The 14,193-nt window shown below is 45.5% G+C and overlaps 1 protein-coding gene across 2 annotated transcripts in view; it reads right to left on the bottom strand.

Moving 5' to 3' along the window:
- The window catches only part of Skap1 (src kinase associated phosphoprotein 1), a 299,075-nt gene that overhangs the window by 51,223 nt on the left and 233,659 nt on the right, over positions 1 to 14,193 (bottom strand). For both annotated transcript variants that reach the window (XM_016007706.3, XM_042282697.2), the window contains exons 5-6: positions 2,795 to 2,872; positions 1,468 to 1,551 (exon numbers count right to left, since the gene is read on the bottom strand). In XM_016007706.3, the coding sequence (XP_015863192.1) occupies positions 1,468 to 1,551; positions 2,795 to 2,872 (162 nt within the window). The remainder of the gene's footprint in view (positions 1 to 1,467; positions 1,552 to 2,794; positions 2,873 to 14,193) is intronic.

Raw genomic sequence — 14,193 nt, 5'->3', positions numbered from 1 at the left:
ACTGTATTTCCTCCCTGGGAGTCAGCATTCATTTTTTTGTTTTGTTTTTCAAGACAGGGTTTCTCTGTGTAACAGCTCTGGAATTCGCTCTGTAGATCAGGCTGGTCTCAACTCGCCTGCCTCTGCCTCCCAAGTGCTGGGATTCCAGGCGTGCGCCACCCGTGCCTGGCCTACAATAACTTTTAACTTGTATTTATTTGTAGTTCCCACCAATTACACTTAAACCCTCTCTTCCTTCTCAGGGACTAAGCTACTGTGTTCAACGTGGGTGAGTGGCCTTCTAGGGATAGCGTGTGGTGGCTCATTGAGAAACTGCCTCTGAGTCAACACCCCACTGTCACTGCGGTCGTCTGGCTGAAGAGCAGCTATTGGGAACGACAACGACTTAGGCTTCAACACTCTGGCTCCAGGGATGTCCACTGGGCTACTGTTTCCCAATAACTATGACTATGCTCTTAGAGAGTTTGAACCCCAAGATTCTATTTCTGGGCTATTGTTAAACACTGCTTAAATCTTTCTCAGAATTATTATTAGTGTATTATTGCTAATTATTTCCTGTGTGGTGGAGGAATTGAATTCAGGACCTTGTGGACACCAGGCAAGTGCTCTGCCACTGAGTTATAGCTCCAGTTCTTGGCTTGGGACACAGAGTCTTGCTACATAGCTCAGGCTAGTCTTGAACATGTGATCCTCTTGCCTCAGCTTTCTAGGTGTTGGGATTGCAGGAGTGTTTGTTTGCTTGTTTTTCTTGCTGTTGTCATTTGTTTGAACATCTTTGTGTGTATGTGTGTTCTCACTTGCACGTGTATGTATGTGCGTGGTCCTGTCGGTGAGTGCACGCCATGGTGGGCACACAGGTTAGAGCACAGCCTTTGGTGTTGGTTCTTCTCTTGCGCCTGCTGGAGACAGGGCTTCTTGTTTGCTGCTGTGTACTTCAGGCTAGCGGGTCTAAGAGTCCTGGGGGATTCTCCTGACTTTGCTCCACAGCCCCCTGTATTTTCCGACTTTCACTTCATTATAACCCTGCCTCCCATCTCACTGTAAGAGCACCATGGTTGCAGACCTATAGTATCACCTTTAGCTTTAGAGGGGCTCTGGGGATTTGAACTCAAGTCCTCAGGCTTATGCCGCAAGCATTTTACCCATGGAGCCATTCCCCCAGCCTATTTACTTATTTAAAGAATGCTTAACCATTCAATTCTGATAATACTGTGTAATAAGTCACAACAGACCATAGCCCTTCCATACCTTGACCACACTTTGTTCAAAGAGGGGACAAAGCGCTAAATTGGTCTGTGTTTTTGGCAGTGGGCAAGGCACGAGCTACCCAAGTCTATTTCTTTCTTAAGCATCTCGCTCTATGGGTGTTAGTTAAGGACTGCTATCTAGGCATCTAAGTGCTTGAGAATTTACGAAGCACTTGCGTCCAGGAGCGAGGGTGCCGCTCTGTAAACGGAGAACACTTACTTTTCTCATTAGCGTAGTAGAGGAAGAGGCCTCTGCTGACCACACACCATCGCTTCTGCCATTCTGACCCAAAGAAGCTATGATCTACGTGGAAGAGAGAGAAGAGACATAAATCCAGGTAACTAGAAGAGCCTACGAGTCTGTAAAATCCAACAACACAGTCGAGTGGGTTATTGTTTTATCTCCCGGGTTAATGGACTGTAAAACCCCCCTTTTCACTCCCACAGGTTAGCTCGTATTGACTGAGTGGCGAGGAGGAACTCCATCACAGGCCCCGGTTCTTAGTGAAGTTGCTCCTCCGTGCTCCCACGGCTGTCTTTTTATCTAGCTTATTTTCCATCCTTTAGGATCAAATCTCATCCTGAGTTTTTCAGACTTTCTATGATATCTTTGTTTGTTTTTTGGAGACAGAGCCTCACTGGGTAATCCAGGTTGGCCTGAAACTCCTGGCTATCCTCCTGTCTCAGCCTCTCTAGTGCTGGGATTATAGGCATGCATCATTATACCCAATTACCATCATTTCCTTATGTGTTGCTTTCTGTGAACCAAAGCGATACTCGGGGTCCTCCAGGCCATGGCCTGGAGGAGGGCTTGCTTTTTCGCCTTCGTTTTGAGAACGTGTGGTAAACCAGTTTGTCTGTTGAGCGTTAGAACCAGGACTCTGGCCCTTGTAGTACCTATTTTAATGGGACGATTTAAAGGGTCAAGAGTTGGGCATGTCTGAAATTTGGAAGCAGGCTGCTTCACACTTGGAAAGACTACATTCTTGACAAAATAGTGTCACTATTTTCTTCTTCTTCTTCTTTTTTTTTTTTTTTTGAGACAGGATTTCTCTATGTAGCCCTGGCTGTCCTAGAGCTTACTCTGTAGACCGGGCTGGCCTTGAACCCAGAGATCCACCTGCCTCTGCCTCCCAAGTAATGGGATTAAAGGTGTGCGCCACCCACATTCCCTGGCTACAGTGTCACTCTTGATGGGAGCACATAGAGTTGAGGACAAGAATATCATCCATCCATCCATCCATCTATCCGTCCAACTCACAAAGATCTGCCCGTCTCTGCCTCCTAAGTGCTAGGATTAAAGTTGCCACAACTGGGCTAGAACCAATCCCAATGAAGCCCACAGCTGGCTGAAGATTTGGGCCCTCTCTCTTTAGTTGGCACACACTAACACCACACTTCCTTCATTTCCTGACTTTATGCCTTACATGGGCCTAGCACATCCCCAAGAAGACATCCACCCTATAGTCTAGCAACATCCCCTTCCCTCCTTCCCTCTCCCCGTCCCTCTCCCGGAACGGCCCACTCTTCATGGGTCTGATTAATACCTTTGCTTTTCTTCTCCAGGTATCCTTGCTTGATGATGTTATCCAGCTCTTGAGCCCCTCTTAAGATGTTTTCCACTCCTAAAAGGGACGACAGTAAAATGCTTTGTTTAAACCTGATAGAATTTCCATTTAAGCTACTTTAGATTATTCACATTAATGATGGAGTACAGAAGGGTAATTGTTTAAACGTAGCACAAAATACAACAATTTCTGTATGATTAGGGGAAAAAGCTAATTTTCTTCCTAATTATATCTAATGCTAATATTGCTTAAAATGACTAACCATACATTAATTTGCGGTAAGGGGAGGTAGCCTAAATCTGTACTGATCGGCAGGAAAAGGACTCTGGGGAATTAGGAATTTGCAGTGGATATAAGCTCTAAATTGGGTAATCCACACTGAGATAATCAAAAGTCAAATGAACAGCGACCGAGAAGGACAAGCTTCAGTGAGTAATAGACTCTACTGCGCATGCAGTTGTTTTAAAAGGGACAATAAACACACAGCCACTTGTGGTTTTCGTTGTTGTTATTTGTGTGTGTGTATTCATGCTTGTGTGCATGTGTGTGGGCACATGCACACACATGTGGGAGCATGTGTTTGTAGGGCAGAGTTGGAATTGGGTGTCTTCCTCTATTGTTTGTTCTCCGCCTGGTTTTTGAGGCAGGGTCTCTCACTGAACCTGGAGCTCACCTATAGGCTGCGCCGGCTGGCTGGCTGGTGAACTCTGGGGCATCTGGCTGTCCCCACGCCCCCAATGCTGCACTTACAGACTAGAGTCACTTGGTCTAGCTTTTATGTGGGTGCTGGGATTCCAAACTCGGGTCCTCGTGTACACAGAAAGCATTTTACCCACTGGGCCATCAGCCCAGCCTGTTTCATTTTACAGCTGCTCTGGGGAACATGCCTTTTGGGAAGCTCACAGGAAGAAGGGCTATGCAAGGTGTATTTGGTAATAGTCACCAGATCTTGGGTTTTTTCAAAGTATGGTGTGAGTGTGAGTGTGAGTGTGAGTGTTAGTGTGTGTGTGTGTGTGTGTGTGTGTGTGTGTGTGTGTGTGTGTATGTGTATGTGTGTGTCTAAGAATCATAGACACTTTAGCAAAAAAGAAGGCCTCGGGGCTGACATCAACCTTTAACTGCAGGGCGGTGACATTCTTGGCTTTTAGTAGCTTCCTTAGGTACAGATTTATTGAGATGCCAAGGTCCTAATTCATCTTCCTGCCTGGGGTTTGTACTGGCTTCACAGAAAGGAGCGGCAGAACACTGAGGCAAGAAGTAACTTCTCAATAATAAAACAAAAAAAGGACAGCAGCCTCAGCGTTTATTATTTATCTATTTATGTAAGCTGTCCCGGATCATGTGATCCTTCTGTCTCCGCATCCTGAATGTTTACAAGCTTGAACCACTGTGTCTAGCTTCCCTAAAAACTCTAGAAAAATACAGCTCTGCATTTCCCTTCTTCCCTCCTCTCCTGTCTCCGCCTTCCTTCTCTAGTGTCTGCTCTACTGCTAAGCCACAACCCTGGCCAGCTTCACAGTTTTAGAAACATTTTAAAAAATTACATTTATTTAGTGTGTGTATGTGTGAGTTCTCTCCTGCCATGTGGGGTCCTGGGGATTGAACTCATGGAGTCAGACTCGACAACAAGCACCTTTGTCTGCGGAGCCATCTCACTGGCCCCAACTTTACATTTCCTAATTAGGACAAATGGAAGACAGTGGGCTAAAAGAAACTGAGTATTTATTTTTGTAGTTCTCCAACCCAAATGTTTTCCAGTTTGACTTTAAAATTTCTGAAGAAAATCATTCAAAATACACTACATACATTTATACAATTTTCTTTTCTTTCTTTTTTTTTTTTAAAGAATTTATTTTTATTTTATTTTATGTGTGTTGGTGTTTTGTCCACATGTATGTCTGTGTGACAGCGTCAGATCCCCTGGAACCGGAGTTACAGACAGTCGTGAGCTGCCATGTGGGTGCTGGGAATTGAACCCGGGTCCTCTGGAAGAACAGCCAGTGCTCTTAATCGCTGGGCCATCTCTCCACCCTTCTTTTCTTTCTTTTTTTTTTTTTTGAAGTTATTTTTTATTGCTGGGCTGTGGTGGCACACGCCTTTAATCCCAGCACTCAGGAGGCAGAGGCAGGCGGATCTCTGTGAGTTCAGGGCCAGCCTGGTCTACAGAGCGAGTTCCAGGACAGGCTCCAAAGCTATACAAAGAAACCCTGTCTCGAGAAAACAAACAAACAAACAAATTATTTTTTATTTATTTGTGGGTGTGTCTGTTTGCATTTATGTGCATATTGTCCTTGTTGAGGGCAGAACAGGGCACTGGATCCCCTGGACCTGGAGTGACAGACGGTTGTGAGCTGCCTGACGTGGGTGCTGGGAACTGGACTCAGGTCCTCTGCAAGAGCAGTCAGTGATCCTATTCATACACTTTTATACAATTTCCCATTTATACAGTTTTCAAAGAATCAATAAAAATTATTTCTTTAAAAAATCATGACGACACAATGAAACTTCCCAAGGAGGGAGTCCAACAACAATCCTACCCAGCCACGATGCTCCTGAACCAGACTGCTGACGTCACGGCACCACAGCCTTACAGGTGCAGGGTGGTACATCTGCCTTGTCAGTAACCAACCGTTCTCAAATCGGACTTAAGACCTCTTCGACAGGAGGGAAGTTATTCCTGGGCTAGCAACCTAGCTGACCACTCAGTCCTAGTAAAGTCACGCTTATCAGGGGAGAATTTACAACCTCTAATTTACTAAACCAACATAATCCGTAACGACAACCTACAAACATTTGTCCTGATTCCCATGGATAAGTGCAGTCCTCACTCCTTATTAAGGAAACATCTCTTTGCAACAGTTAGAGACCACTACAGAAAACCACAGCCAATCAGAGCTCAGAGTTGTGGAGCCCAGTCCCAGTGAATCCATCTACAGAACACAGCCGCATTTTGTAGGACAGAAAGATTTGTAAGAGCAGGACCGGGACTTTGCTGTGAAATTGCCTTTCCTAGTAATGCCAGAAGCTACACTCAGAAAGTCTCACCAACATGACTGCCCCAGATGTGAACTGAATAAGAATGGCACCAATGGACATGCCAATCTGGCCGGGGAAGACCCACAAGGCCTTAATCCTACATCAAGAACTTGAGGCAACCGAGGAAAGCTGGGAGTAGGAGAGGTGATCTTCCCCAGGGAAGATCACAACAACCGGTTGTCCAGTGCGCAATGGTCAGCGCTGAAAACAGACATACAAATAACAACGTACAGACCGCACAGGTTATATCTAGGATTACATATGTGTATACATATATCATAGACTGGTATTTTAACTAGGCGAAGATGTGTTACATTTGTTTATGTTGCAGAATTTTCCTTTAGCTGTGTAAAGGTGTGTTACTTTTGTTTATGCTCCATTTGTTTAATTGTGAAAAGATGTGTTGCGTTTGGTTCACCTTGCCTGCCTAAGGCACCTGATTGGTCTAATCAAGAGCGAGACAGCCAATAGCTGGGCAGGGAACTGATGGGGGGGGGGCGGCGGTGGCTGGGAGAGAGAACAAATTGGAGGAGAAATCTAGGCTCAGGGAAAGAGAGGAAGAAGAGAAGAATGAGAGGAGGAGGAGAGAAGGAGGGACATGCCGGGGCCAGAAGCCAGGCAGACACCTAGACACAGAGAAGCAGTGAAAGGAAGATACACAGAACTAAAAAGGTAATAAGCCTGAGGCAAAAGGTAGATAAAGAGAAACAGGTTAATTTAAATTAAAAGAGCTAGCCAGAAACGAGCTAAGCTAGGCTGAGCATTCCAAACCAATAGTAAGTCTCTGTGTCATGATTTGGGAGCTGATTGGTGGCCCTAAAAGAAAAAGCCTGGTACACATGTACACAGTAACAGTTAGTGAAAAGAGAGGCCATGGATTTGAGGGAGAGTGGGATTGCTATGTGGGAGGGTTTGGACAGAGGAAAGGGAAAGGATAAATGTCATAATTGCATTATAATCTCAAAAAAGTGTTATTTCACTAGGCAGTGTGGGCACATGCCTTTAACCCCAGCACCTGGGAGGCAGAGGCAGGCAAATCTCTGCTTTGGAGGCCAGCCTGGTTCTACGGAGTGAGCTCCAGGACAGCCAGGGCTGCACAGAGAAACCCTGTCTTAAAACAAAAACAAAGAATTATGAAAAAAGCAAATGAGGCAGGCCTGGGTGAAACACCTTCAATCTTACCACACAGGAGGCAGAAGCAGGCAGACCTCTGTGAGTTCAAGGCCAGCATGTTCTTCATAGGGAATCCTAGGGCAGCCAGGGTTACATAGTGAGATCCATCTCAAAATAAAACAAAACAAATCCCAAACCCAAAATTCCAAACAACAACAACACCCAACCAATCAACAAACAATAACAACAACAAAAATCCAACAGCAAATCAAAACAAATCCCCTAAAACAAGGCTGGAGAGGATGGGTCAGTGGTTAAGAGGACTGGAGTTCAACACACACCATTCACATCATGCAGTTCAAAATAACCTATAATTCTAGCTCCGAGGAACAACATTTTCTTTTTTTCCCCCAAGACAGGGTTTCTCTGTATAGCCTTGACTGTCTTGGAACTCACTCTATAGACCAGGCTGGTCTCGAACTCACAGAGATCTGTTTGCCTCTGCCTCCTGAGTGCTGGGATTAAAGGTGTGCGCCAACACAGCTGACTTAGATTGGTACTCTTTTCTGGCCTCTGTAGGTACCTGAACGCATACCTACCCACACATACATACATACAAATAATTAAAAATAAATCTCTAAAAACAAACAAACCAAATCTGCGTAACAAAATGAGGCGCGGCCACATTTGAATCAAGTGGGCCACTGTGTGGTGTCTCCAAACTTAAGGGTGGGACCAGTTTTTCTGCCCGTCAGTCATTTTTGGACCTCGCCATAGCTAACATCTACTCAGCAGGGACTAGGAAGCAGGGCTTCGCTCAGCGCTTTGCTTGCTTTTTGTTATTAAAAAAAAAACAAAAAACAAAAACATTTTGGGCTGAACTGTAGCTCAGTGGTTAGAGTGTTTGCCTAGCATGTGTGAGCTCTACGCTCAATTCCCAGCACTCTCAAAACACAGAAAAACCAAGCTATTGGGGAAAATTATAAAGGCCACTCCACGTAGTTAAAAGGAAGATTTATTTAGTGGATGACTTACAAATGAAGGAATAGATAGGTGGCGGGGGTCTGGGGAAGGTGTATCACAATCCAGCGGTGTTCTCTGGAGCTCTGCACAGTCAACCTCCACCGTCCAGGGTCCAGGCGCAGAGCGCGCACAGAGAGAACGCTGGCCCATCCAGCTCTCGGGTTTCCAGACCTCCCCTCGCCCCGACTCGTAGGCGTGACAGTTGCCAGAGTCTCAATGGGGGTTGGAACTTCCAGATCCAAGCTGGAATGGCTACCCACTACACCAAGCCACAGTTAAGATGGCCCTTTTGCCTCTAAGCTATTTCAAGAATAGTTTTTAACCTATGGGCGGAGCGATGGCTGCGGTTTAGAGCGCTCGCTGCTTTTGCTCAGGTTCCCGGTACTCACATGGCTGCTCCCAGACTGCAACTCCAGTCCCAAGGTCTCTGATGCCCTCTTCTGGCCTCTGACGGTAGCAGGCCCTTATGGGGTGCACATCCATACATGCATGCACACACTCATACACATAAAAATGAAAATCTTACAAAACCCACAAACATAGATTGGAGGTTGGAGAGATGGCATGGTGGTTAAGAGCATGGGCTGCTCTCACAGACCGCTGCAGTCTGCTTCCCAGCACCCAGTTCAGCAGCTTTCAACTGCCTATCATGTCAGATCCAGGGGGATCCAATGCCTCTGGCCTCCACACGCACCTGCACTCACAGGTGTACATATGCACACACACACACACACACACACACACACACACACACCCCTAAACAATAAACCAGGAGTCCCGTCCCCCCCCCCTGCTTTATGTAATTGACTTTTTATTCGATTGACTTGTTGTCAACTTCCTTGTTCACAGAATCTTTCCTTCCATCCTTTCTTCCTCTCTCTCTTTCCATTCATCCCTCCCTCTCGGCTTCTCCTTCTTTGTTTTTGAGACAGGGTCTCACTCTATAGCCCTGGATGGTCTGGAACTCACCATGTAGACCAGGCTGGCCATCCTCGGCAACCGTTTTTATTTGTAGGGATTTACAGTTAGTAAACTCTGTGTTGGGTATAAATCCTTTCAGATGGGTTTTGGGGTACATGTCTGAGATGAACCACAGCAAATGAAAGTTCATTTTTCTAGGGTTTTTCTGCTTCCCCCTCCGCTGTGGAGTCCCCCGAAAACACCCTCCAAGAACTGGTTGCTGATTCTCTTCAGGTGGGAGGTCAAGTGAGGTGAGGACCTGCCGGCAACAGGGGAAGCGCTCTGAAGGAGGTTTTTCTCTGAAATATCGTTCTGAAAATTGCTCCTGGAGGTCTCAAATTCAAACGAAAGACAAGGGCTGAGAGAGATCCCCCAAGCCACGTTTCTACAAGTTTCTTCCTCTTTTTTAAGGTCTTGTTAAACTTAGAGAGTTTCTTGTTAAAGTCTGAATCATAAAAGACATGTTAAGAGTCTTATTAGAATTCAAACCTCCTTTTTTAAATGCAAATCTAAATGCCATTTTATGGAACATTTATAATTATGAAAATGGAAAGACATCGCCTCGTGTGCAGGGAGAGTCTGTGTGTATGAATATTACATTAATGTGCCCACACCAGCTCACTGATCCTGCTGGCAGGAGCATAAAAAATGCTTGAGTGAAACTTTTATTTAGATGCTAAGACTCCAGGCCCCAGCGGGGTGACAGAGACAGCCCCTGTGAGTTGCCATCAGAGACAGAGCTTGAATTGAATTACCCAGGGGGGAGGAAGTAGTGATGAGCGCCGCTTCGCTTATTTAATTTCATTTACTTTCAGTCCATTATCAGCATGAGGCTGTTCTCTCCCCACCAAGTGAAACCCAAGAACACCACCACCAAGAAAACAAAGGCAGCATATGCAGCAGAGACAGCTGAACGCCAAGTCACTAATTCCAGGCCTGCAGGGATGGCACCATCCCACCCCTCTCCCCCAGAGGCAGACTCAGCTTGCTAAAATCCCGGCCCTTGAATGAGTCGCTGAATTTCTCGCTTCTTCACCAACAAGATCCCGAAGAGCCATGCGGTTGGGGGATGATTTTTATACGCTACGCTTTTGTATGGAAGCAGTTAGATGTGTTATGTTGCTTTCTTACACATAAGAGGGTCTTTGTATTCGTGAAATATCTCACTTAAGTTTCCCTGATGCACTGTAGGGTGGGGGAAATGGGATTGTAGAAGAAATTAAGAATGCTTATGCAAGTCCTGTAAGTCTCTATGTGATTGACTGTCCAGGCATGGCTGTGAGGGAGTCCAATGTCAGTTGTTCTCCATGTAGAGCTGACGCTAAGCTCAGCCTCGTTAGCTCACTGAACTGTCAGCCCAGTGCTCCCAAGGCTGGAAGCCATTGTGTCCCTGTTACCGTCTCCTCTTTTGGAGTTGTCCAGGGCCCGGATCAAGAACTGGCAACCTGGGAATGCTCATGGTTAGGGAGGTGAGGCAGGAGACTTCTGTACCAGAGTCCACACCCACTGTCCAACAAATGGCTCTGGGCCATATAGAGACTGTAAATGTTTTCCATGGTTGTGGGAAAAACAGGAAGAAGCCACAAACAACTGTGTAAATTGCTATTCAAAAGGCAAAAGCATGGATAATTAAGTATAAAATTGTAAAAAGAGACACTTTTTTTGGTCTATTACCTGAACAGAAGCTACCACCATCATAATGAAAAATCTAGAAACTGTTTCAATTTATTGATAACAAATGGTCCTCTTGCATAAACCTGTGCATGTATCACAATGTATCAGCACAAAACAGAATTTCATTAGTGCCACAATCACCCTCCACCACTACACTTAACTAAATCTCTCTGAGCAGCCCATATAAAGAAAAGATTCACTTAGCTGAAGGATGTTCAGCCATAAAGATAAGATCAACAGAGACATGTGCTACTCAGAAGTGATGGCCGTCCAACTTCCATGGCCAATGAAGATAAAAGAAATCCTCAGACATCCTTCTCTCTTCATCCAGATCCTTTTAAACCCTGCATCCCACCCAGAAAACCAACTCTGCCATAAAAAAATGACAGGGTGGAACTCCATCCCTCAGCGCTAACTGCAACTCCTCAGTCAGCCACTCAGGGCAACAATGGGACCTTTGGAGTGTGATACATTTCCATAAAGCAGTCCATAAAACAGACATGGGAGCTTACGTGCGTCACGGCCTATTTAACCAGCTGGGTTCTAGCCCACCGAGAAAAGGGAATTGGAGAAATCAGTTGGCAATACACAGCACAAGGCTAATAGCACAGGAGACCACCCGGTTCCCCTGAGAAAAAGCTGCAGCCCTTGGAGACCAAGCCAGGTGCCCACTAACTACTACCATAGGCGGTGGGTGTGGCCTTCTGCTAACTCAACCTGAAAAGACCAATGATTTTGAAAGGAAGTGTGTGTGTGTGTGTGTGTGTGTGTGTGTGTGTGTGTGTGTGTGTGTATGTGTTTTCCAGTTCTCTGCCGACTTAAATTGTGGACTTCTCTCATCACTCTTCTTTCTTTTAATTCAAGTTCAACTGTCTTGAAAAGAAACCAAATCCACCCAAGCCTGAAGACCGCTAGCTACCAGCGATGGCTTTCAGGGTGGATGGCACTGGGGTGCTGTGGGATGTTAATGTATGTCCTGTGGGAGCCCTTCTTGGGTTCCTTGTGGCGTTACTCAGCAGGTTTGCATAGAGGATGATTAGGACCATGGGCCTGAGTGCAGGTGTCTGAGATGGTCTGCACTTGGCTGTACTGGGGGATGGTCTGTATGTCAAGTTGCTCTGATTGGTCAATAAATAAAACCTGATTGGTCGTGGCTAGGCAGGAAGTATAGGCGGGACTAACAGAGAGGAGAAATAAAAGAACAGGAAGGCAGAAGGAGACGGCCAGCCACTGCCAGGACAAGCAGCATGTGAAGATGCTGGTAAGCCACGAGCCGCGTGGCAAGGTATAGATTTGTAAAAATGCGTTACTTTAAGATATAAGAACAGTTAACAAGAAGCCTGCCACGGCCATACAGTTTGTAAGCAATATAAGTCTCTGTGTTTACTTGGTTGGGTCTGAGCGGCTGTGGGACTGGCGGGTGACAGAGATTTGTCCTGACTGTGGGCAAGGCAGGAAAACTCTAGCTACACTGGGGGTCTGGCTAGATGAAACTAGAGAAAATCTGGTGTTTGAAGGCTGGGAAGGGTCAGGTTCCATCTCAATTCCAACTCACTAACTGGAGGCATCTGTCTGTCCATTGAGCAAAAACACATACTTTCTTTTTAAAAAATATTAAACTAAAAATTTATATCGTGTATGTATGTACTTACGTACACACACACACACACACACACACACACACACACACACACACACACAAACACGGGCATATATTTTGTAGGAACCCCCAGTGGCCAGCAGAAGGCACTAGATCCCTCTGGAAATGAGTTACAGGCAGTTGTGAGCTGCTGGGAACTAAATACGGCTCCTCTGGAGGAACAGCCAGTACTCTGCTGAATCATCTCTCCAGCCCCTGTGGCCTTGTCTTCTAAGTTCCTTACTCCTTGTTCTTAGTCTCTTGCTTTTCTGGGTTAACTTTCCCCCCTTATTCTCAAGTTTCGGGAACCAGCCGACGGCAGTCTATCCGTGGTAGCTGTCAACAACCATGGATCTCCTGATGGGGACAGAGAAGCTGCCTTGGAGGCTCTTCTTCTGTTTCTCTGTGGTACACTCATGTAAGGTCTCACCTTCTGCGGTCCTGCTGATATCCACTTGGGTTCGCACTCAACCCACCACGTCTTTCTGCTTTGCTCACTAAGGGATTTGGGTAAACACACGAAAGGCGAAAAAGTCTAAATTGTTACCAGTTGACTTTGGATGTAAAGGTTTCAAAGACAGAGAGAGCCCTCAACAGACCGCTTTAAACTGGACGGATGTGTTTGTGGAGACAAAGCCCAGCGCAGATGGAAGGCAGGAAGTGGACACAGCCCAGCTAATCAAGCTCATCTCCACGGGGACGAAGCCAGGCAACAGAGCAAGGTGACAGATTTAGACACAGTGGTGACATGGCGCACTTACTATTCACCAAAGACAACATTTAGAAAATCCTTTTTTCTTTTTTTCTTTCTTTTTTTTTTTTGAGTCTTGTGATGTAGTGAGAGCTAACCTAGTCCTTGTGATCCTCCTGTCTCAGCCTCCTGAATGCTGAGATTACAGGTGTGTGCTACCATGTGCCTTTTAGGGACTGTATTTTAAGAAATATAAGCTTAGTAATACTTTTTGGCGTACTTCAGTGGTCTGTAAGGTGTCAGGTTGTTTTGCCCTCTACTCACGCTCAATCTAAGAAGTCCACAGACATAGAACAAAATAGAAGTTTCAGATCCGGCAATAGAGCACACAAGCTAAGATTGGAGGAATATTATCAGAGGGAGCAACATGGAATGCTCAAAAAACCCTCTGTGGTCACGAAGGTTTGTAAGGCCTCCCTGATGGCTGTGAGGGGCACCCTTACAGAGCGATAGCCCAGGAAAGCATAGGGCTCATTTGGGAATTTTGGGCACAGTTTGGTCTAGGAAGAGATCTTAGTTTAAAAAGATTATTGATGAGCCGAACATACACATTGATCTCTTTTTGTGGAATATTCCATCAACAGCGAGAAGACCTGAGGTGTTCTGTAGAAATGAGGAATATTTAGAGGGTGAAGAACCTTTTTATTCTTACAGAAAAACACAGAAGGGACCTGCAGTCTCTGGGGGTGCCCCCCTTTCACATCTTCCCTTCCCATAGGATTTTTACCCATGTGCAAGTATTAGACAGAGTGCCTGTAGCTCAAGGTGTGCTACCCTTGACACACCTTAGGCAGACGGCTAAGTAAGTGGTAATATTCAGCTTCCTCCAGCAGGTGCGAGCAGTTCATCTTAAAGGATGGATAACTTAATGTAACTGTTGCTTCTCATTCACGGCATCCTGGTGCATTCTGATTAGTCGAAGGGCATGGATTTTGAATCATTTTAGAATAAGAACAGATTTGAAGTTTCTCTAGAATAATGTCGCTCATTTGCATTCTGATATGCTTTTGAAGGAGAAGAGTCAATTAAAGGAAGCCATGATTTATCTTAGTTATGCTGCAGCCTGTAGTCACTAAACAAACCTTCCCTTTCATAATTGATGCAGTCAAGGGTTTCCAAAGCACTTTATTTCTCCGGGAACAAAACAAAACAACAACAACAACAACTGGTTCCTTCAGAACT

The sequence above is a fragment of the Peromyscus maniculatus genome, chromosome 8, assembly GCF_049852395.1.
Source record: "Peromyscus maniculatus bairdii isolate BWxNUB_F1_BW_parent chromosome 8, HU_Pman_BW_mat_3.1, whole genome shotgun sequence".
Lineage (NCBI taxonomy): Eukaryota > Metazoa > Chordata > Mammalia > Rodentia > Cricetidae > Peromyscus > Peromyscus maniculatus.
The sequence above is the reverse complement of the archived record's forward strand: the minus strand, read 5'-3'. Positions and strand labels throughout refer to the sequence as shown.